The sequence below is a fragment of the Anastrepha ludens genome, chromosome 3 (assembly GCF_028408465.1).
Source record: "Anastrepha ludens isolate Willacy chromosome 3, idAnaLude1.1, whole genome shotgun sequence".
NCBI lineage: Eukaryota > Metazoa > Arthropoda > Insecta > Diptera > Tephritidae > Anastrepha > Anastrepha ludens.
Genome location: NC_071499.1, coordinates 46307772 through 46331531, shown reverse-complemented (window position 1 = coordinate 46331531; position 23760 = coordinate 46307772). Strand labels below are relative to the sequence as shown.

Sequence of the window (23760 nt, the reverse complement as noted above, 5' to 3'; positions counted from 1 at the left end):
CCATACACAAATCTCAGGGCGGTACATATTCTGAAATAGTCTATGAATATGATAAAAAGCAGTCACAATCGCTAGTGTCTGTCGCACTGTTACGTATTACTCCCATTGATGGATTGTTTATAATTACACGCAATGATTATTTGAGATTCTACCATGGCCCGATACCATCAACAACAATGACATCATTGCAAGCAGAATTTCGAAGACTATCGATGAATTGTTTGGAAACTTTTGATCAACAAATGACTCAATATATACAACAAAGAGAAGGATTGTCGATATACTCTTTGAATTGTCAAAGTTTGCGTGCTCATGCTACTGACGTATTGAATCCAGTTATGGAAAAATGCAATTTGATAGTTGTTCATGAGACTTGGTTGCGTGTGGACGAGGAAATCAGTTTACCGAATTTTAACTGCATCATCCAGTGTAAAAAAAGTAATGTTCGAACCGGAGGAGTCGCTATCTACCACAACAAAAATGATAACGGGAATGTCCTCACACCACACTTACGATTTACCGCTGTACAGTCAACATCAAATGCAGCTAAAGCAGAAGATGTCGGTGATATTTGTATTTCTGTGTCCCGTGCGATAAATGGACAAAACGTAGTATCAGCTCAGTCCATAAGTTCGTGCGTATTTTACCCATAATTTCACTTTTGTACGATTTTTGCATACAAAAAATTATTCGCTCAATATAACGGAACTATTTATATTTTCTTTGATATATTGTGCATTCAACAAGTGTTTTTAATCGAGGATAGAAGCACGTTTTGTTAAAAAATAAAATGGAGTCTTCGAACGCGTATAAGAGGCATATTTTGTAACAACTGCTGCTGCAGAAATAAACACTGTTCACTGAGAGGATACCGTGAGAGTACGGATTGCGCAAAAGTGGTTTTCAAATTTCCGAAGTGATAACTGCGACGTGGAGGATGCCCCGCGCGCTGGTCGTCCTGAAGTCTTTAACTCCGACGCCTTGCTCGAACTCGTGGAAGCTGAGCCAAATTTCACAGTCGATATGATAGCTCAGAGGTTAAATTCATCGCTTGGAACAGTTCACAGGCACCTGGTTCAGTTGGGAAAGGTTTCAAAGCTAGGAAAATGGGTTCCGCATAGACTTTCCGTGGCCAACCTTCAGCAGAGAGTGAATGTGTGTTCTCAACTGCTACAACGGCTTGAAAATGAAAGTTTTTTGAACCGTATCGTTATTGGTGATGAAAAATGGGTCCTTTACAATAATCCTGTTCGCATACGCCAATGGTTAGATAAAGATGAAACTGCAGAACTGACCCCTAGAGGATGGCTTTCACCCGAAGAAGATTCTCCTGTCTATTATGGTGGGATATGGCCGGTATTGTTTATTATGAACTTCTGGAACCAAACCAGACGATAACTACTGATTATTATTCCCATCAGCTTTCAAACCTGAATGGGGCACTTAAAAAAAATCGACCGTCTTTCGTGAATAGACGCAAAGTTTTGTTTCACCACGACAACGCAAGACCTCATACCGCAAGGCAAACATTGGGCAAGTTGAACGAGCTCGAATGGGAGCTCAACAACAAAATCAGGAACAACGATAGATGCCGTATTTTCTCGCTATATCGACACAATCGAGTCAAGCACATATATCTATATCCTATATCAGTTACCAGAAACCGATTGTATCCACTGCTGCTATTGCACCATCAATACAAAATGTAAAGGCTATTGAAGCACCGACTAATGTACAAATTTCCGAAATAAATGAATAATAATAATATTATTCACTATTATTGTATGTCATTTTATAAAAAAATCATTTCAATCCTCATTAAAATATTTAAATGTAATCCAGAAATTAAGAAGTTTCACTTCAAATATGCGCACATAGTGCGGCTGGCCTTTTTTCGTAATTTTTTCAATTAAAATTATAATTTAACTTACTTTACGGTTATATGTTTAAGACAACGGGTTTTAATTTTTTACTTTTATTTCATATATCTCATTTCATTTCACTTTATTTTATTTTTGTACTTCTCATTTAATTCTGTTCAGTTTAGTTTAGCTTTTTATATATAATTTCATTTTATTTGTTACTTTATTTTTTTTATTTCTTTCTACCTAATTCTTTTTATTTTATTAATTTTTTATTGATTTTATTTATTCATTTTATTTTATTTCATTTTATTTTTATTTATATTTCTTTTTTAATTTTAAATTGTTTCTTCTAATTTTTTAATTTTAATTAATTCGATTTATTTTATTATAGCTTTTTTTATATAATTTCATTTCATTTGCTTAACATTATTTCATGTTTTTCAATATTACTTGTATTTATACTTAATTTTATTCAACTTTCAATAATATTACTTCATTTCGTTTTATTTCATTTTATTTTATATTTTATCTTTATTTAAGTTTTTAATTTTTAATTTATTTCCACTTAATTTTTTTATTTCACTTTCATATTATTTTACTTTATTTAATTCAATTCAACTTACTTTCGCTTTTAATATAACTTAATTTCATTTAATGTGTATTTGTTTGCTTAATTTTTTGTTATTTCACTTTCTTCTTTTAATTTAACCTTTTTTTTGTAATTTAAAAAAAGGTTTTGTTTTATTTTAACTTTTTATAAAAATTCATTTACTTTCATTTAAATATTTATTTTTGTTTCATTTTAATTTTTTCTTCTTAATTTGTTTATTTTACTTTTATTTGTTTTATTTATAATGAAAACAAAAAAAAAACATTTATTTCACTTTAGGTTTTTATAAAATTTCATTTCAATTACTTTGCATTTTCATTTTTGTTTAATTTTAGTTTATTCCTCCCTCATTTATTTACTTGAAATATATTTATAAATAATCATATTACAAAACCAAGGCAACTAGTAGCAGATGGTATCTGCCTTTTCTTTCTTTTATTATTTCTTTCCCGCTTTTTTCATTATTATTGTTTGTTTTTGTAATTCATTTAATTTAATTTTAATTATTTTATTTCATATTATTTCGTTTCACCTTATTTTTATTTATTTTTAATTTATGTTTTATTTTAATTTTTATTTCTTTTTTTACTTTATTATCTTTTTTGAATTGAATTTAGTTCATTTTATTTAATTTAAATTATTTTATCTTATTTTATATTATTTCGTTTCACCTCAATTTTATTTGCTTTTCCTTTTTTAATTTTAATTTATTTCTGCTTTACTTTTTTATTTTACTATTTCTTTATTATTTTTCTGCAATATAATTTATTTTTTTAATTTATTTAATTTAATTCAATTTATATGATTTTATATTATTAAATTTTTTTTATATTCTTATCATATTTTTTTTTTTAATCTGTTTCTACTTTATTTATTTCTTATTTAAAATTGTTGTTGTAGCGGCATAAATATTTCCCATACAAATACGAGGAATGCTGCGGAAGTTACAGTTCTTGGCTGAATATAAATCTGTGTCGTTCCGGTTACGTAGAACCGACTGTCTGGGCATGTCTTTGTTTTTGTAATATGATTTACTTAACTTCTTTTTATTTTATTACATTTTGTTTTTCAAGTATCTAATTTTTGTGTTATTATTCGTTTTTTTTTCTTTCTTTCGTTTATTTTCACTTTCTTCCATGTAAAAATTTGTAATTTCCATTTTACCATTTATTCTCATCTAGCATTTTTTATAAATAAATTTGATTTGCTTATTTTTTGTATACATAATTTCAGTAATTCACCGTTATATCAGTGCTTCGTCTTCTTTATTTCATAACTATTATATTTCAGCTTTGATTTATTTTCTTTACTTATAGAAATATATTTTTTGGAAAATGATTTGTATTCTTTAATTTTTCGTTTCATATTTCTCCTATTTTCATTTCCTAAATATTTGACGATTTATTCAGTATTCATTATTATCTTTACCTTTGGAAGCATCTATCAATTGGCGCCTTGATTATTTCTAAATATTAAGAAAACTAATCTAAAACTCTTCTTCATCTCTAAGCAACTACACAAAAATGATTTATTTGTTTTCGATTATCATTTGCAATTGCAACACAAAACTACGAGCCAGCTGCAGCACCGCTTGGGCATTGTGTCGCTCAGCCATTTCTGAAAGTGGTATCAGCAGGTTAAGTACCATTTAAAAATAAAATAAACAAAAATGCAACTTACCATTGAAAAATTTGATAACATCCGTGAAATCCATGCTATTCGACAGTATTATGTCGCGATAAGTTTCCAGCAGCGCCAAAGCGAGGAAGAGCACAAAATGACTGGAAGCTACATGCTTCGCCGCCCAAATCACTTCCCATGTGGCGAAGACATCATCATAGACAAGTTCACGCTTAAAGTCCAACAAAAACCAGCGGTAGCAGAAATAGAAATGCGTGTAGTCACCATTCGAGTCCATCAAATCGTACATCTCCGAGTCCAGTATTTGAATGAGAGAACTGAAATTTATATTCGTAAAATTCATATACGAAATATTGAGCTGGCAAACTATAAAACTTCACGTTTCCATTTTCAAATATATTTAATACTATTCACCCACCGCATGTTCGCAAAGTGCATATCCATGGCCCCGCCATTTGGAAAATTCTCGATCATGCGCTCCATCAGCTTACAGAAACAGCTGTAGCACAAAGACTCGTCGTCAAATATCACCAGCAGCGGCGCCACCAAATCACACATGCCCTGCATGTAGCCAACGTCCAAATGTTCCCATACATAACTATTTGTCAAAAAAAAAAAAAAATACCAACAAAGTTGTTTGTGTTTATGAGAAAACTTAGGCAACTTAAGCACAGGGCACTTACGTGGATATGACATTCCTGAGCTTATCCAAATTTTCATTGGCAAAATACCAATAATTACGATCGCAACGCTGCACATCCTTTTCGATGCGATGCAGATTCAAACCGAATTGTTCCAGCAATTCGCTCTGAAAAGTTGTTTCGTTTATTAAAAAATGTTTTTCACCTCTTTTCGTATGAGCTTACACTATACACGCCACCATTTGAGCTCGCAGGCGAAACACATGCCGATTTAGGTTCCTGCAGTGCATCCATAATCGTACCGCCCCCCAACGCAGCGACTTCCCCACACGTTTCGATAGATCCTTGTTCCAACAAGGGTGCCATTTGCCCACTTTCTGACTTAACACCAGGCAACCAATTGACCACATCAATCGATGCATTGGTGACGATAACAGCGGAAGGTCGACCAGCAACATTCGCTGTCACTGCCGCAATTTCTCGTTCTTCTGCTTCAGCTGGAAATTGAGTCTCCTCGCCTACTAATTGCGACGGCAAATCATCAGCACTTAAAAACTCTGGACTCAAAACGCTCTTCTCTGGTTCATCCGTTGAATTCAAATTTGCCGATATGGATGTATGCAGATTTAAATCTGTGTAGGCAAAACCAGCGCCTACTGTTTCGTATGAAGATGAAGATGGGGATGTTTTTTCACTTTGGCCGGGTTGTGCGGCCTCTTCGGTCTCTCCAGCCGGCAGTTGCTCACTTTTGGTGCTTGCATTTGAAGTTGGCTCATTGACGCCCGCATCAATGATCTGCTTTTTAGTTATTGTGTCTTCTTTTTGCTGTGCTAAGCCATCTTTGCCATACATCTCGTCCTCCTCCTCCGTTGCCTCGTCTACATTGCCTGAGTCGGTGCTGGTCTTCATAGCGCGCGGTATCGGTTTTACTGATAAATAATTTTGCATATTTCCTGCTGCTGCTTCGGCTTGTGCCTGCCGTTGCTGCTCCTCATCGTACTCTAAGTCACCGGGATCCGAAATATCAGAAATGTCTTCGAAAACCTCATTCTCCAACTCGGCTGCATCGATGTCAGCAGCGCGCACAGTCTTTTCATTGCCACTATTACTGCCCGAACTGAGCTTAGCTATTGCACGTGATGTCTTCTCCTTTTCGCGTTGTTGTACAATTGCATCTACTGCTAACCATTCGCTCATCGTCATCTCGTAGTAATGCTTGCATGTCTCATCCTGCTTCTGTCGATCCGCGGTTGTGGTGCCAAAACTGGGAACGAAGATATTTCGTTTCATTTTACAATGTTCACGTTCCAACGAGTTATCTAGAAAAGTTACCTGTAATGGCCAAGTAGGTACGGCCACACTTCTTTCCGCAATTCCGGGCATACCCCGCCAAAGTAAACCAGCCGATAGACATCCATCTCATTTGCCACCACGCCATTCACATTCAAAGCTTCCCAGCGCTCTTTTGTTAGTCCATCTTCGTCGGCTTTGACTGATGAAAGGAATATTAGTTATAGCTAAGAAATCATTTATTTCAACTGGTCGACTATTCAACTTACGTTCAGGAGTTATACGTCCATTTACAAGCCCTGAGAGATGGGTGCGAACTGTTGACAAATGTCGGCAATACGCCAGCCAACCATAAAATGCTCTCGATATTATTTGCCTCTTCATTGTTGAGCAAACCATTTCAATACTGGTATTTTGTTTGGTCTGAACCTGTGTAAATTACAATTAATGAACAAAGCAAGCACAGGGAGACAGATCCGACAAAATTGGATGTATTCCAAAAGGTATAGGAATTTAAAACTGTAATCAACAGTTGTCCATGGCTTTGGCTAAAACTAAAATGATATTTGCTCCAATTCACGGACAGACAATTGGTAGCTAAATATTATATATGTATTTTAGTTTTGTATTTTTAGATGGTTATTTATCAGGAGCTTATTCATGACAAAAATACACTCGGAGGCTTGCCATTGCTGGCCGAGGGGCGACCGCTATTAGAAAAAACCTTTTAGTTCATCTGGTGTTACAAGGAGATTGGTCTAGATTCGAACCTGTGCTCTTCCGAATGGTAGTCACGCACCACACAATTCGGTTGAGATGGAGGTCAACGGTTATCACAGTGCATTTTCTCCTCCTCAATGCCAGAAGCCTCACTTTCTCTACCTCGCCACATAAATCGGACGGTTACGTCCACGGTTGTTAATAAGTTTGTACGTCCTTCAGGTACTGACAACCATATGCATATGCACCTGGCCACTGTGGAATCGACGGCAATGAGATCACACACAACTTGGTAATCGGTCGGCAAAGGAATTAATAGAGCAGGGACTTTTCTTAACTTCAGATAGCCAAGCTTCACATTTCTAGTTACTGAATGGATAAATTTAGAATGGAATAAGTGCTAGGGAGCAATAGGGGGCCTAACACAAACCAAACTTGTTGGTTATCTGTCGAGAAGAAAGGGCTCAACAGCTCGTTGATTACCTACCAAGGCAGAATACCAGCTTGTGTTTTCTCCCATAACAGCCGTTTCTAAATATATTAACAGAACGACCCGTATTGATCTCCGGCCAAGGACTTCTACTCTTGTAGTATTTCCAAAGCATTTATGTATGAGGAATGTTCATGACGTTACAACAACAATAATCAAAATTACAAAAGTCAACAATGTCCTGGACCAGATAGAGATTGAAACATATCCGTTTTGGCTTGGTATGGTACGTTTAAGTGTTAAGAGTTCATCAACCTATGTAATAAAAATATGTGGGCATTGACTAAGGAGGTTGACGGTAACGCTTTTTGAGGTCGCAGCTCTCTTCATCTCTTTTATGGGAGGAAGGGCAACTGTTTTCCAAACGGAAATTTGTACCGTTCTAAAAGCATCACAATGGATAATTGAGAGGAGACGGAGCGAGAAACAGATTGACTGTCAGGCTGCACTGAAGGCTCTGGAGAACGCAAAGCAAACCTCAAGAATGTAAGAAGGAGCTTAATTATGTTGCAAGACGAAAGAAGCTTGTACTTGTATGGGTTCCAGGACTCCGCGGTGTTTTAGGAAATGAAATTGCCGATGAATTGGCAACTGCGGATCAGTGGTTACCCAACACAAACCAGAGCCAATAATTGCAATCAGTTCTGCAGGAATCATGAATTTGATCCACGATTATGTATGCAATTTACACGGAAAACGATGATCCGGTGTAGAACACTGCATAACTGCAAAGTATTTTGTGACAAACCCGAGCAGAAAACTGTAGAGCTTTCTTCTAAAACTTGGAAGAATAGACGTTATGTTGATGGTTGGTATTATTATAAAACACAATCCATAGGGTCTGCATATGGTCACCATTGAAATCATTGAGGGCCAGATTCGGCCGTCATTTTCTCTGTGAGTGTCCTGCTTTTGCTAGAGCAAGGCTGCGAATTTTAAGTTCATGAGAATTAGCGAAATTCGTTCTCTCAAGCCGAGGGATACTCTCAAATTTCTCAAAGAATTTGAAAAATTCTCACAAGACTAGCTATCTCTGTCTCTATTCTATCCTATCTCTTTCTCTCTGTCACTTCTCTCCTTTCTTCCTGGACTATGAACCCTTTGCTTTTTAGAGTTTCGAATACAATGGGCTCTTTAGCCTGAGTACTCCTCTCTCGGTGCTTCTTAGATCGCCTTTTTCAAATTTTCCATTTTTGCTCTTCACCAAATATCTTTATGAATCACCCTATATCTAGTCGTCGGAAATTACTAGTATCTTGGGCTAGCATCATGTTTGTCCATTGAATAAATTTGTCTTCTTATGGATCTACACTTAATATCATATGGCTGTTGATATACTTACCAGCGGAGATTCCAGAGGGTGCTGGTCCATAGAAAGGCTTTTGCTGGAACAATCACTGGATCCAGTGGTCGAACAGCTGCTGAGCTGCGCGCGTCTTGGTGTACTGCGTACAAAGTCCAAAATGGAATGGGTAGCAACTGGAAATAAAAGATACAATTGATTAGAAACAAAAATATTTGGGAATCACAATTTTCCATAACACAATTACGCACCGAACTCTTCATGTTTACTTTTGCTCACAATGCGAAAGACATAATCGATTGGTGTGTCATCGAACGATTCCATGACCGAAGGTAAAATACGCCTGCGCACACTTTTCGGCCACGGAAATATCTTGCCAATACCGCGCTGTGACCACAACGGTGGATCTAACTGGCCATGCGGCAGTAAGCCTGTCTCCAAGCAACTTAAGAACTGTTGCATATGGCCACCTTCGGGGAAATGTATTGGTGGGCGTTGCACACCATCTTGTCCAACGAGTACTATAATGCCGCCACTATCTTCACCAGGGTTCTGGTGACAATGCACATACACAATTTCGTCTACATTAATATTGAGCGCATAAGCCCAGTATGATTCTTTATCCTGCTCCTCATCTTGTTCCTCTTCCTCCTCATTGTAGCCATTCATTAGTTGATTGGGTGTCCATTTAATGATAAGCGTCTGCACGTGCTGATGTAGGCTCAAATAGCCAGGCATTTTCTCATTAACATCTTTCTGAGGATTTCAAATAAAATACAAATAACGGAAAGCATTTCAAATGACAAACAAGCAACACTTATTTACCGGTACTACATATACATTATTTTTTCCATATAATAAAGTAGCTCGTGAATTTTGATGCAATGACTCGACATAGTCCTTTGCTACAGTTGTTGAGGCTATGGACTTGAAACTGGTAGCAATATTGCATTCATCCGTACTGGTATTCAGACTACGTTTGAAATTTATTATCGGTGCTCTTGAGCAAGTTGAGGAAGAACGGCGACCCGAACTGATGCGATGGCGTTTAACCTAAGGAAATAAAAAAATACATTTACGACTTATATTGTCTGATGTACATCTTTATGGGTATATTAATTTTGCTTACATACCAATTCATCGGCGTGCGGATCTGTCCAGTAGTGATCGGCAGTCTTAACGCGCGTAAACTCGAGCGCACATGGTCCAACTAGAAGTGAACTTAGTATGGAGCCAAAGTCCGAATCTGCCACGAGGGAGTCACGATCATAATAAGTACTGGCATTTTCTACTAAGTACTCAATAATTTTAGCCAGTTTCTTCTCGTATAGGGCCAAGCGGATCCACAAATATCTAATAAAAAGAGAGAAACTTTTTTTAGCAGTATGGATTGAAAAAACCTAACTGAGAGAAACAAGACGTAACTATGTATCCATTTAGTACAGGAAATTCGGTTTATCGAGGCAATTGTGAGGCTTAACTAAATGCTATAACGCCACCCATCTCCAAAGGATACAAAGATACTTGAATTCTAGTAACAGGGGCATTATTCTCGAGTCCGTGGGGTGTTTTTTTGGGTGTTTGGCCGAGCTCCTCCTCCTATTTGTGGCGTGGGTCTTGTTGCTCTTCCACAAAGGGATGGGCCTATAGTTTTAAGCCGACTCCGACCGGCAGATATTTTTTATGAGGAGCTGCCGTGGGGTGACCGCTATTAGAAAAAACTGTTTTTTTTTCTTCATTTTAGTGTTCCACGGGACTCGACCATACGTACTCCGAATCGTAGTCATGCATTAACCCTCTCGGCTACGACGACCGCATTCAACCTCTTCTTCTTAATTGGCGCGATAACCGCTTCCGCGATTTTGGCCGAGTTTAACAAAGCACGCCAGTCGTTTCTTTCTCGTGCTAACCGGCGCCAGTTGGACACACCAAGTGAAGCCAAGTCCTTCTCCACCTGATATTTTCAACGCAGAAGAGGCCTTCCTCTTCCTCTGCTACCAGCAGCTGATACAGCATCAAATACTTTCAGAGCCAGAGCGTTTTTTGCTGCGCAATGTCTATGTTGTCGTAAAGCATTCAACTTGCTCACCCATTTATTAGATCTTCATGTCAAAGACGAGATAACTAAAAGGCGATAGACTAGTCGTACAAACTAGTATCACTTTTCGAGGAGTGGGTGAAAAGAAAGCAAAGTGATACTGATTTTTACCTTACACAGATACTCACCGGCCACAGCGGCTTTATGGAATATCTCCACCGCGTTCAGCTGACAGATAGCCCATTTAGCCCAAGCTGTCCTAGTGCAATCAAAAGCTCGGTAAACATGGCTTTTCATTGTGAACGCTCCGCACGAAATAGTGCAATACTTCAAAGAGTTATGGTAAACTCATTTAGTCCTATCAACCTCATAAGGGACATGGGCACATCCAGTACTAAGTGGGAGGCGGTTCGAGCAGTTGTTGGAAAAATCATGCTACGGCGTCAATTCATTGAATGAGGGCGCAAGGCCTAGCAGTAGCAGCTACAGTTGCAAGAACGAAACGGAGATGAACTGTTTCTGGACGCGACAATGACAAACGCAGGCACTTGAGTCAATCACTCATAGTTACAGCAGACAAAAAACACAAGGATAGTTCGTAAATACTGCGCTACCGCAAAATTTCCGATGTTCCATTTCCTTCAGAAATCTACTAATGAAAACACTGGGAGGAGTGGATACTATCACTAGCGTAAATTCTCGATGCGTTCTCAAAAGAAGGACCACTATTATGTCAATATACAATACATAAACTTAGCTCCACCTTGATAAAATATTTACTGCGGTCCCAAAGTGGAAATCAGTCGAGTAGGAGGAATGCTATAGTGTTAGTGAGACCATGCCCCACATAGCACTGCTGCCACGGTGCCTTTGATGATGTTTCTAACATTTTACAAAAAAATTCTAGCGTATGGAGGAACTCAAGTATCGAGGAACTTAACTCACTCAATCAATGGCTCGGTATAGGCTGGGTTTCAGAGAACATCGAAGATGAAGAAAGCAGATGAAGTTGCTAGCTTAGGATCCTCCTTACCACCCTCGACCAAAGCGGAGTCTGTAGAAGTTCCGTTCAGTCATATTAAGGCGGAACTTGAATCTCACTATTACAGCATTGTAGGCAACAATAGAAATTGTCCGGGTTTATCAGGAGTAGGCTTAGGAGCTTTGGCTAGCGGTTTCTCAAAAACGTGGACGGAATTTCAGGCTTCGCATTTAGGTATATTATGTTTTCCTTTTTCCTGTACACACACAATGAAGTTGATATAGAAAATAGCACTCTTGAGAACTTAACAACCAATACATAAGAGGATTGTGGTAACAAAACGGCATTAGGCGCTACTTCAATGTGTCCCACTACTCAAATAACAACAACAACGGCAAATTTTTAATTTGGTTAAACTTTACTTCTGAAACTTCGTGTTTACTTATTTTTACTCAAAAATATCAAACCGACGAATCGGGACTGTGAGAGTCCCCATGAAAATGTGAGTCACCCATATGGAAATGCAAAAGTTTTTATCTTTATCACTTAAATCAGATTGCGAGCAGAATACACAACCTCTTTGATTTCTCAATCCTCTTAGCGAATATTTGTATCTATAGCAGTCCAACGGGTGGGCTCATCAAACAAGGTTTTTCCCCGAGTGAATTTCAGTCATGAAAATTTTTCGCATAAAATCATTGGCGTTCGGAGAGGCTCAAGATTATATAGACTTCTCTTCAACATTTAAAAATTTTTAGGAGAACCCCAGCCAAACAGCTATCAGAAAATGTGTGCGTGAATAAACTTCCGAATTTCCGCTAAACAAAATTAACGTCAATCTATAATTCTTTTCGCACTTACTTCATTGAGGCCATCGACATATTCGAACTACTCAAACTCATCGTTGTCACAGATGTGCTGCTGCCCTTCTTCAACATCGGTGGTCGATTCACACTATCGCTGCTGGATGACGAGCGTTTACTTGGATCGGCTGCTTCAATCTCCAAAACTTTCTTGCTTATATGTTCGGCATCTTCACAGGATTTGGCAATTTTATGGAGCAATGCTGTTGTTGACGAGGTTTTGAATAAACCCAAAGCTCGTCGCCGCAAGCCATGACTCAAACAGGCCTCTACGGCAGCGCATAATTGTGTGACAGAACTGCTCTCTTCGTGTATGTATTTCTTGGTGACAGCTTCCTCCATCAGCTGTTTCACTTCTTTCTTAACAGCGGCTATAAGACGCTCCTTGGGATCGACTTCTGCAAATAAAGATATGAAATATTAAACAAAATGGATAAGAGTGTTCAAGTTTCAATGGAAATAGTCGATAGTTTTGGAATAGGTCTATAATTTCTAACGACATTTTTATCTTGCATTTGTCGATTGAAATCTCAGACGATAAATATCTGTTGGATATGGTGCGCAACTAAGTTCCCGCTGTTTGTCAATAGATGCCGCCAGCAGTGTGTACTAGTCGATTCTAACATAACCTAAATGTCATAAACCAAGCTTAGTCATATGGTAAACAAACTGCTTCGACACATTAGTGATTTTGTTTTGGTATCATCTACTTTTGGGTTTGTGAAAATGTCTGATTTTGTGCCGAATAATCGTCATTTGCGGCAAGTGTTTTCTTCTTTCATTCGAAAAAAAACGGCGGCTGAAGCGCATCGAGAGCTACAAACAGTTTATGGACAAGCGGCTTTAAGTGAAACAATGTGCCGCGATTGGTTCCGTCGCTTCAAAGACGGTGATTTTAATGTTCACGGCCGTCCGCGTGACGGAAGGCCAAAAAGCTTCGAAGACGCTGAATTGGAGGCATTGCTCAATGAGGATCCGTGTCAACCGCAAGAAGATCTTGCTTCAGTATTAGGATGAAAAATGGATTCATTACAGCAATCCAAAGAAAAGAAAGTCATGGGGACTGCTCGGTCATGCTTCCACGTAATCGCCTCGGCCGAATATTTACGCTACGAAGGTTTTGCTATGTATTTGGTGGGGCCAAGTTGGTGTTATTTATTATGAACTGTTAAAACCAAGCGAAACCATCACTGGGGATCGGTATCGACTTCAATTGATGCAATTAAGCCGAGCACTGCGCGAGAAGCGGCCGCAATACGCGGAGAGGCATGAAAAAGTGATTGTACAGCATGACAACGCTTGACCTCATGTTGCCAAACCCGTTAAAACCTACCTGGAAACACTGAAATGGAAAATCCTACCCGCCATATTCTCTAGATATTGCGCTGTCCGATTATCACCTGTTCCGATCGATGGCACATAGTCTAGCTGATCAGTAGTTCCACTCATATGAAGACATCAAAAAATGGCTTGAACCGTGGATAGCATCAAAAGGTGAACAGCTTTACCGCGACGGTATACAAGATCTACCAGAAAGGTGGGAAAAGTAGTAGCCAGTGATGGGCAATACTTTCAATGATTCACTTCTAACCATTTTTTTTTTAGAATAAAGTTGTATTTACATCAAAAAAAAAAGTGAGAGCTTAGTTGCGCACCTAATACTTCCAGGGGATAGACCAAGGCCAGACAATTTTTTATCAAAACTGCTGAAAATCCATCAGCATCAGTTTGAGAAAAAGATTTCAGTTTAAGTAAGGCATAACTAATGTCCTCAGGAACAAAGGCATAGAGCTCCAAAGTTCAAAGCGTAATCGGATCAGAAGAAAAGTCACACGAATGAGAAGGGTTCTTCATGAACAAAATTCGGTTTAAAAAAATCAGCAAATAAATTTGCCGCTTCATTTGAGCTTCGCGCTTGACTAATATACAATATAAAAATAAGCCGATGGGAGAACTGGCACCACTCCTTGTAGATTTTATGTCATTTCAGAAGGTTTTCTGATTTTATTTAATTTTTAATTGCATGTTATGAAGGTATTATATGTGAAGAGATTTATTTAAATAGTTGAAGCCCTTTAATTTTTGCTTATATTTACCGAAATACAAATGATTTTCAGTAGATTTAAACTTGTGAAAATAATTATTTTTAAGACTTTTAGGCCTTTTAAAAGCAGGGTAATTTATTCTCAGCTTTTAATAAAAAAAACGATAAAGTAATCTTAAAGGGCACTTTTCCAAAGAGAACAAAAAAAAGAGAATTTTCTCAAAAAAAATTTTTTTAATAAAAAAAAAATTTTATAAAAAAGTTAAACGGAACCGAAGGTATTTCTCTTTGAAAAATTCTACCCCAAAATTTTCAGCATTGAATAAATCTCAATAATACAAAATATTTTTTTTACTTCTTATTACACTCAAGCTTACAAACAAACTAATGTTTAGAAGAATTAAAAAATTGTTCTGCATTGCCTTCCACTCAGCCTTCCTGGCTCTCATCTTACTTGCTCAATCACCATTGCCTGGGTGTCGTCGGCATTGTTAGGTCTAATCCGTTTGCTGCTTGCCCTGCGGTTCCACAAACTACAATGGTATTCTGGGCCCACCTTTTTCACTCTGTCAATGATATTTACTCTTCTACGCTTTACGCTTTAAGCAGATGGCATTAAAATTTATTCGACGATCACTAGCTCTCTTGATTCTGAATTGATGCAAATTGATTTAGATAGTTTCAGTAGCTGGAGTATCGTCTATCCATGAATTACCATTTCAAGGCGAGCCTCTCTTGCAGACACCTCTTATCACATAACTAGCATACCCCTGTCAGGTGTAAGTTAAGTTAAAGGCCGCGGAGTAATATTTGATTCAAACCCGAGCTCGAGCTTTTTCTATGTTGGTCCTTCAAAATGTCTTTATCCTCGAAATGCTCCTATTACTAGATCCTTAATTGTGTTCAATTAAATCTCTAAATTTGTTGAAATAGATTTTTCATTTTTAAAAGATCGCCGACTGAAATTTTTGAATATTTATTGTAAATATTGGTTCGGGGAATAAGTTCATAGCGGTTATATATTTTCTTTTATTTTACAATGATTTGTTTGCTGTTAGGCAAAAGGAACTCTTTCTACTCTACAAAACTATGTTAATTGTATTTTTGAGTTATTTAATCTTTTATTATTATTTATTAGTTTTAAGGCTTAGAAATGAAATACCCAGGAGGTAAAAATCAACATTTTTGGCACCTGCTCTTCTTTGCTTTTCATCGAGGTTAAAAAGCTGCCGAAGCAGCTCGGGACTTTTGCGAGAGTGGACATGGAGATGGTGTCACAGGCGCGTGTACAGTACAGAAATGATTTGCAAAGTTCAAAAATGGTGACTTCTCGTCGCCTTCGTCGATGGTACGACCCGCAGCGAAAGGCCTTCTGAATTCGATGAAGAACGTCTCAAATCTCTTTTGGAGGAGCACGGTTGCCAAATCAGTCATGAATTATAGGAAAAAATTTAATGTGGTCATAAAATGATTCTCAATCACTTACATTCAATGGGATTTACCGAAAAATTAGATGCCTGGGTGCTTCACGAGCTCAACGAAAAACACAAAGAAAGATGCCTTCAAATTGCTTCTCATCATCTCGCCCGCCATCGAGCCACACGCGGTCATAAAAAGCGCTTTTTGCACCAAATCGTCACGGGAGATGAGAAGTGGTGCCTATACACCAATAAAAAGCAAAGAAAGGAGTGGTTGGCTCCAGGCGATACGCGAAACCCGAGAGTCAAGCTGGACTTTCATCCAGAGAAGATCGTGATATGTCTTCGATGGGATGATGCACTGAAAAATGCTCGAAAAGAATATCACGGTCAACAAGATGCTCTACATTGCCCAGCTACACTGCGTGAATGGGGTTATTCGACTGAAAGGACCTGATGGGCATGGTCAAACCATTCTCCTTCACGACAACGCCAGGCGCCATATTGCACAAGTCGTCAAAGTCGCGTTCCCCGAGCTCGAAGCTCGAATGGGAGGTTCTTCAGCATCCGCCGTATTCTCCGGATCTTCCACTGACCGATTACCATCTTTTCCGCACTCTGTCAAACCATATGAAGGGCGTTACTTTCAATAACAAAGAGATCCTTAAAAACTGGCTCAACAACTTATTTTACACCAGGCTAGGCGATTTTTGGCGGAACGGCATCAACAAATTGGTCGAGAGGTGGAAAGATGTTACACACAGCAACATAATTCCTTGACTTATTGATAATAATTATTGTCTTTTGTTTAATAAAATAAAATTCTTCTATAACAGCGTTAAGAACTTATTCCCCAAACTAATAAATAAATAAATAATTTTAAATAAATTGACGACAAAAAATATAATCCAAAATAATTGAATCACTTGACATGGACTCGCTCATATGCAGATGTCAATAACCAGATAATTAATTCCCATGCAAAATTTATCTTTGATTCGAATTTAAGAAAAAACAGCCCAACTTGAAAGACCCTGTTGAATAAGATAATTAATACTAAGTGTGAGGAAATCATTCTCAGTCGAAACATTTGACCCGGAATAACATCTTACCAACTCCCAATATGAAAGCCAAGTAAAATATTTGGATTTGTTTTTTTCTGCAATATTTGAAAGAAGTATGGTCTACTCATAAACGTATTCACATACATATGTACGAATGTATATGAAAGCAGCATGCAAAGTATGTAGTCAGGTAATTGAGTGTGCTCGCATAATTTTAACGATTAAAATCACATAAAATGGCGCCATTAACACCATCAACGATAAAAACGACACTACGCGGGATCAACAGAAGAGGATGTAACGAAAAGCCAACACCCAATACCTGCAATCCATGGCGTCGAAAAGAATGGTAAGAGTCTTAAAGCCTTAAAGAGTTTGAGTGTGAAATGAAAGAACTTGCTTCCGCTCATTTCGCTTAATTGTGTCACAGCGTTTGCTACAATGTAGAGCTTGCACGCATATGCATGCTTGTAGTGCATAGTAGCCCTGCAGGAAAAATATTAGTTCGTGTTCTATCTTTTTCTAAAGGGTGTTCAATAACAGGTGTTATTTTGAATAGCCCACTATTTTGGTAGATGTTACTTTTGAAGCTGTCTTTTTTTATATTTGACAAGTAGAAACTACGCCATTAATAAAAATGGAACGATACTCGCTTAAACAACGCACTGAACTTATTAAAATTCACTACAAAAATGGTGAAAATTTGGCAGGAACGATTCGTAAGACTCAAACATTTTTGGGTCATCGTGAAGCACCTTCTCGAACCGCAATAGAGAAATTGGTGAACAAATTCGAGCTGTTGGGACAAGTTAGTGATGTGAAGAATAAACCCCGTGCACGTCGCTCAAGAACAGCCAAAAAAGTATTGCTGTGATAGCCGAAAGTGTTGAAGAAAACCCAGGTTTGTCTATTCTTCGTCGTTCTTTGGCATTAGGCATAAAGATTTGCATAAAGATATGAGTCTTAAGTCTCATAAAGTCCATTTAACACAAGAACTCAAGCCGTCGTATCTTTACTGATTGGGTCGTTGAAATGCATGCAAATTATCCAGAACTCCATCGAAAAACCATCTTGAGTAATGAGGCCCATTTCCATCTCGGTGGCTTCGTCAACAAGAAAAATTGTCGGATTTGGGGCTCAAAAAATTCAAAAGTTCTTGTTGAAAAGCCTCTTTATCCTCAACGTGTGACTGCTTGGTGCGGTTTATGGTCCGGCGGAGTCATTGGACCTTACTTTTTCGAAAATGAAGCTGGAACAACAGTTACGGTGAATGGATTGTGCTATCGAGAGATGATTCACAATTTTTATGGCCGGAATTGGATGGTATTGATCTGGACAATGTTTATTTTCAACAAGGCGGCGCTACGTGCCACACAAGCAACGAAACCATTGATCTTTTACGTTAATAACAACTCTCATGGGAAAACCCTTTATGTTAGCAGGTGGTGTTTCTCACATCTCCTACGAAATGTCACTTGTCCGGCCATGCATCGGCAAAACTCCCACCAAAAGGAATTCTAGGCAAATATGCTTCCAAAATAATCAGTTAAAATAGAAAACAAAACATCCATTTCGTTCAACTATACCGTATCAAAAGATTATACATTCTGTCAAAAAAGTACCGAGAATTGTTCAATAATGCGCAAAATAATTGCTTAATTATCAAAATTTATTTTCTCGCCTTCAAAAAAGGCTCCATTCGAAGTAATATACATATGCCAATGATTAGTCCAGTCATCAAAGACCTTTTAAACGCGTTTGAAGAGATCTTCTTCAGCTCCTTCATCGAATTCTCCTTAATGGCCTCTATCAACTCAAACTGATGCTTGCGGAGTGGCAATTTATGTTTTGGGAAAAGGTAGAAGTCAAACAGGGGGCTAAGCCCGGTGAATACGGTGATCATTCGATGATATTTGTCGAGTTTTTGGTCAAAAAAGTGTTCACAATATGAGCCTTATGAGACGGAGCGTCATCATGGTGCAAGATCCATGAGTTTTCTTTTCACAAATTGGGCCGTTTCCTTAGCAGATTCTCTATCAAACGTCGCATAACCTTCACATAATATTCTTTATTTACTATTTGGAATGAACTCCAAGTGCACAACACCATGACAATCAAAGAAAAAGACTTTCACTTTTGACTGACTTTGAAGTGGTGCTTTGGGTTTCGGCTCATGTGGATAGCGTCATTCAGCCGTCTGTTGACTGGTTTGCATGTCAAACTCATATACCCATCACATGTTATGATGCTCTGGACAAACGGATGATGTTAGTGGCAGTCTATGTTCAACGTACAAATTTAAGAGTTTCTTTCTAAATGAGCATTCCGCGATTTGCGAAGATGAATTTTCAGTTTGAGAAGACTCCGAATTATCTGTATTGGAAATGGAAATATGTACAATCTATAAGAGGTCTGTTAAAAAAATAAGGTAAAATTTCAAATTTCGCGGGCTACGTACATTCGACTTTCGATTATTATTTTTTTTATGTTGGTACACTCGTCTCGAAGATATGTTCACGGTTTCTTCAATATAGCAGGTTTAGCTTGTTTGTGAGAGGCATAAATACGACAAGTGTTTTGCGTGTTCGAACGATTTTCTGCTATTAACTCTTGGCTCTCCTGGACTCTTCCATTGGCACGACCCATGATTCGTCACCAGTTATGACCCTTTTAATAAACAAATCTGGATCATCGTTGACGTCATTCAACAATTCATGAGCATCGCGACGTTGTTTTTGGTAAAAATTCAGCAATTCTGGGACGAACTTCGCTGTCACACGCAGCATGCCCAAATTTTCCGGAAAGATTACATGGCATGAGCCAACCAATGTGCCGACATCCTCATCAGCTTCTCTAATTGTGATTCGACGATTCTCCACAACAATTTTCTTGACTTTCTCAACATTTTCATCGGTTGTTGATGTGCTGGGGCGTCCAGAGCGAGCGCCGTCACTCACATCGTCTCAACCTTCTGTGCAAAGTTTGTACCACTTGCAAACATTTTTTTAGCTCAGAGTACTCTCACCGTATGTCACTGTCAACATTTCAAGCGCTTTAGAGAACTTAGTTCCATTTTTTACACAAAGTTTGATACAACTTCTTTGATCTATTTTTTTCGTTAGCAGAAAATCGCCGAATACGCAAAACATTTGTCGTATTTATGCCTCTCACAAACAAGCCAAACCTGCTATTTTGTTAATACCATGAACATATCTTTGAGACGAGTGTACCAACAAAAAAAAGTAATAATCGAAATGGTATATTTTCTTAATTATTATTCTTCAATTATTGTGGGTACTTTGAGATCACGATGAGTTTGTACATTTGTGATGTAATAATAGAGGCGTTTGAGATTATTCTGAGGTTTTTCGACTAAAATCTGCAGTGGTTTCAATATAGCTGAGTAAAGTGAGAGCTTACTTTCGACAGAAACATGAGAATTTCGATATAGTAACCAATAAAGGCTTTTGAGTTTTATTCCCAGAGTCTTCCGTTTGGTCAATGTGAGTGTGCTATCAAGATGCATGCCGAGATATTTTGTGATAATATTAACGGTTGGACAAGTTTTTCGATATGGCGTAAAAGTGCCTTGGGGAGGTTTTGTCTCGCTTTCTGGAGTTTTTGGGAGGTCACATGGGAGTGGAGTCAATTATGAGTACGGTAGTGTCATCCGCAAATGTTCCGACTATTGTTTCTTCAGAATCAGGTAGATCGTATATGTAGCAAGTATAGGATGCGGCCCATAATACTGCCTTGTGGTACAGCAGATGAAATTTCATACAGTTCAGACTATTCTCAACCTTGTTTGACAAAGAAATATCGATTTTTGAGGTAGCACTTAATAGATATGTAATAATTTATTTCTATGTGAAACGAGATTGGTTAAATAAAATAACATAATATAACACTAATATACCACCCATTGCTTAAGCATTTTGCTAAAACTTTTAGCTCACAATTTTTTACAACTCTGAAGCAAACTTTATTTACAATGTGTTTACATGCAAATTGATCATTTTGCTATTGCTATTAATCAGACAATGACGAGCTAGTTTGATTTCTTCTTTTAAATATCAGTATATGAACTTGAATGCCTCTTTACTAGTTGGGCTTTTCCCTACAGGGTAGTAGTGAGCTCAACTATATGCGGATGATATGTGAAGATGTAGCCAACCATAACGAACGACTGAATAATCGTGACATTTGTGCATACGGTCACATATTCACAAATGTACATACCTCATCTATGTGCGTATTATACATTTATTAACTTAGAACAAGCAGCAAAATAAAAACAATCAGTCAATAATACTGTAGGTAAGTGTGACGTCGACCCACGGCAGTGATTTCGCCCAACCTTCGCACCCACTCAACTCCGGGATGCCACTTATCACGCGGCTGGTGTTGGAGACGCTCGTCTGCCGCCATTTACTTATCGTTCTCGGCGACGCCATTACAAATATGGCACAATGTCCTTCGCCGGCGTTTCCCTGTTGTACGCGACATTGGCAACTAGGGTGGGCTGAATGTGTCCAATATCGAATAGGGACAATGACGGCGGCGCCGTCAACACACTGGGTGGGTGGTGAGTAAATACAACCATACAAATGGAGTGAGCTAATGCTTATGCATTGTTTACAAGTGCACGTGCCCGCAGGCCACAATTTGCTGTGGAACCATCAACCACCTTTAAAGATTGCAAAGTAGATAAAGAATCCGTTATGAAAATGTGTTTATTAGGATTATATTTATTACATACACTTACCTAGTGTAGGAGTACATGTGCAGTATGCCGGGCTTGTTTACAGGCAATAAAGTGCCTTGAATTTGCATAAATATTTCGGTATGGGTTTTTTTTTTCAATTTCCGTTGAATAACAACGTAAAGAATTAGCTTCAGCACCGTTTAATGTTGTGAGTATAGATTAAGTTATGTTAAGTTAGCCAGATGGCTAATCTAAGATAAGACACTCGGTGGCTCTAAGGCCCTGCATTTGATTTCCATCCCCTAACTAAGTTGCTTAAATCACTTAGACCTCTTTAAGTAGGTAATGAATCCCTCCAGTGAAACATTTTGCAAATTTCCCAGGTCTACAAAGGAATAATCGCCAAGATATTTGGTACGCCTTCTCTGAAGTGCCTGACATTCACAGAGGAGGTGCTGTACCGACTCAATATCTATTTCATCTCCACAAGTCCTGCAGAAGTCATTATGAGGTACTCGTAAACCCATTCTACTGTCTAGGATGCCAATAGTGCAGTAACCCGTTATAACACCTGAGAGGACGCTGGTAGTTGATCCATTGAATCCAAGCAGACGTTTTGCCCTTTTAAGATACAGTTTTGGCCAAAGCGCTTAGGACACCCTGCAGTTAGTAGTAGTGTGAGTATAATTAGTGGCTCTTAAATAGTGATTATTGTATGCCAGAGAAGAACTGGTCTTTTGCCATAACACGAAAACATTTCTTTTGTTTCTCAAATAAATGTACAAAATTTACCATAAGACCTTCTCTTTTGCTGTGTGAAAAATGCATTGCAGTACGAGGGCCGTTTGAAAAGTCCATGCATAAATAAAAACTTTTTAATAGTCTATAAACATGAAAGACAAAGATAGGATTATTCTCCTGTTCTGCATCGATTTTAAGTTAATCAATAAGCATCGCGCTTCATAGCTACGGTAGGATCCGAAAAGCGTAAATTACGCAACGCAAAATGTAGGAATACTCGTACTTTCTGGAGTCCTTCAATTCCAGCTGCATGGCACGTACTTATATAACACGGAGACCAAATGAAGGATGAATACCCAAGTGTGGAGCGTACAAACGCCGTATACAAAAGCTTCAGCGTATAAGGGTCGGAGAAATCGGAGCTATAGCGGCTAACAAAAGCAAGCATGGCGAAAGATTTGATAATAATAAAATTTATATGACTAGCAAAAGTAAGTTTGACGTTCTTAGTACCTAATTAAGATAGTGTTTGTATGTATTCACAATTGAATGGTCATTTAAATGGCATATACAAGTATTACAATAATAATTTAATAACAGCAGCATGGCCTTTCAACCTGCACTTATTACTGATATAACCATACGAGAGCCCCACTGTACACCTCATAAACAAATTACTTGAAGGGCATTTCTATGCTATTGATTTACTTGTACCTGCACTGATTGAATTAACCAGCTATACAGATGTGTTGAGATGCCGTTTACATTGCAATTCTAATAGTAGAATTCGATTTCAAATGCATTTTTCTATTTTTAGAATGTAATGAAGTTCTACTGCAGCTATTTGCGTCTCAGTTCCTTTTAAAAATACTTGTAAAAATTGTATAAATACACAATCATGTAAATTGAAATATAAGGCACAGAATAATTTTGTTATTTAGAAAAGGAAGCATTTGCATAACCGTACATAATGGGTGTTTCAATAGGGATATAACGTTCTCATATTTAAATGCAAACGTAGGCTTACTTTTCTTTTTTCTGTTTTGTTTTTTTGTTAATAAGTCCTTCAATGTCCGGCTCTGGCGGCAAGGCGCTTGAGATTCCTTAGCGTGTCCTTTGGGGATGACTTGAAAGAATTCTCCAGATCCCTTTTCTCTCCTCCACTACATCAACAGCACTGGATGGTTGTAGACGATTTTTCTCTTCCCTAAATTTTTTCACAGGTAGTGGTCCACATTTTGGTATCAAAACGGCACGTAAGTGCTACTTGAAGTGTACCTGGGGTACTCTTGCCTTCTTACGTACCTACCTTCAAGTTTTATATTTTTAGTGAAGTTCATGGTGA

The 23760-nt window shown here is 37.9% G+C and overlaps 1 protein-coding gene across 1 annotated transcript in view; it reads right to left on the bottom strand.

Moving 5' to 3' along the window:
- Positions 1–3299: 3299 nt before the first annotated feature.
- The window catches only part of LOC128857883 (small G protein signaling modulator 1), a 61485-nt gene continuing 41024 nt past the window's right edge, over positions 3300–23760 (bottom strand). The window contains exons 2-13 of the mRNA XM_054093691.1: positions 12442–12841; positions 9694–9913; positions 9386–9613; positions 8812–9316; positions 8600–8736; positions 6317–6476; positions 6090–6249; positions 4983–6021; positions 4800–4924; positions 4535–4714; positions 4156–4433; positions 3300–4092 (exon numbers count right to left, since the gene is read on the bottom strand). Coding sequence (XP_053949666.1) covers positions 4004–4092; positions 4156–4433; positions 4535–4714; positions 4800–4924; positions 4983–6021; positions 6090–6249; positions 6317–6476; positions 8600–8736; positions 8812–9316; positions 9386–9613; positions 9694–9913; positions 12442–12841 — 3521 coding nt within the window. The 3' untranslated portion in view covers positions 3300–4003. The remainder of the gene's footprint in view (positions 4093–4155; positions 4434–4534; positions 4715–4799; positions 4925–4982; positions 6022–6089; positions 6250–6316; positions 6477–8599; positions 8737–8811; positions 9317–9385; positions 9614–9693; positions 9914–12441; positions 12842–23760) is intronic.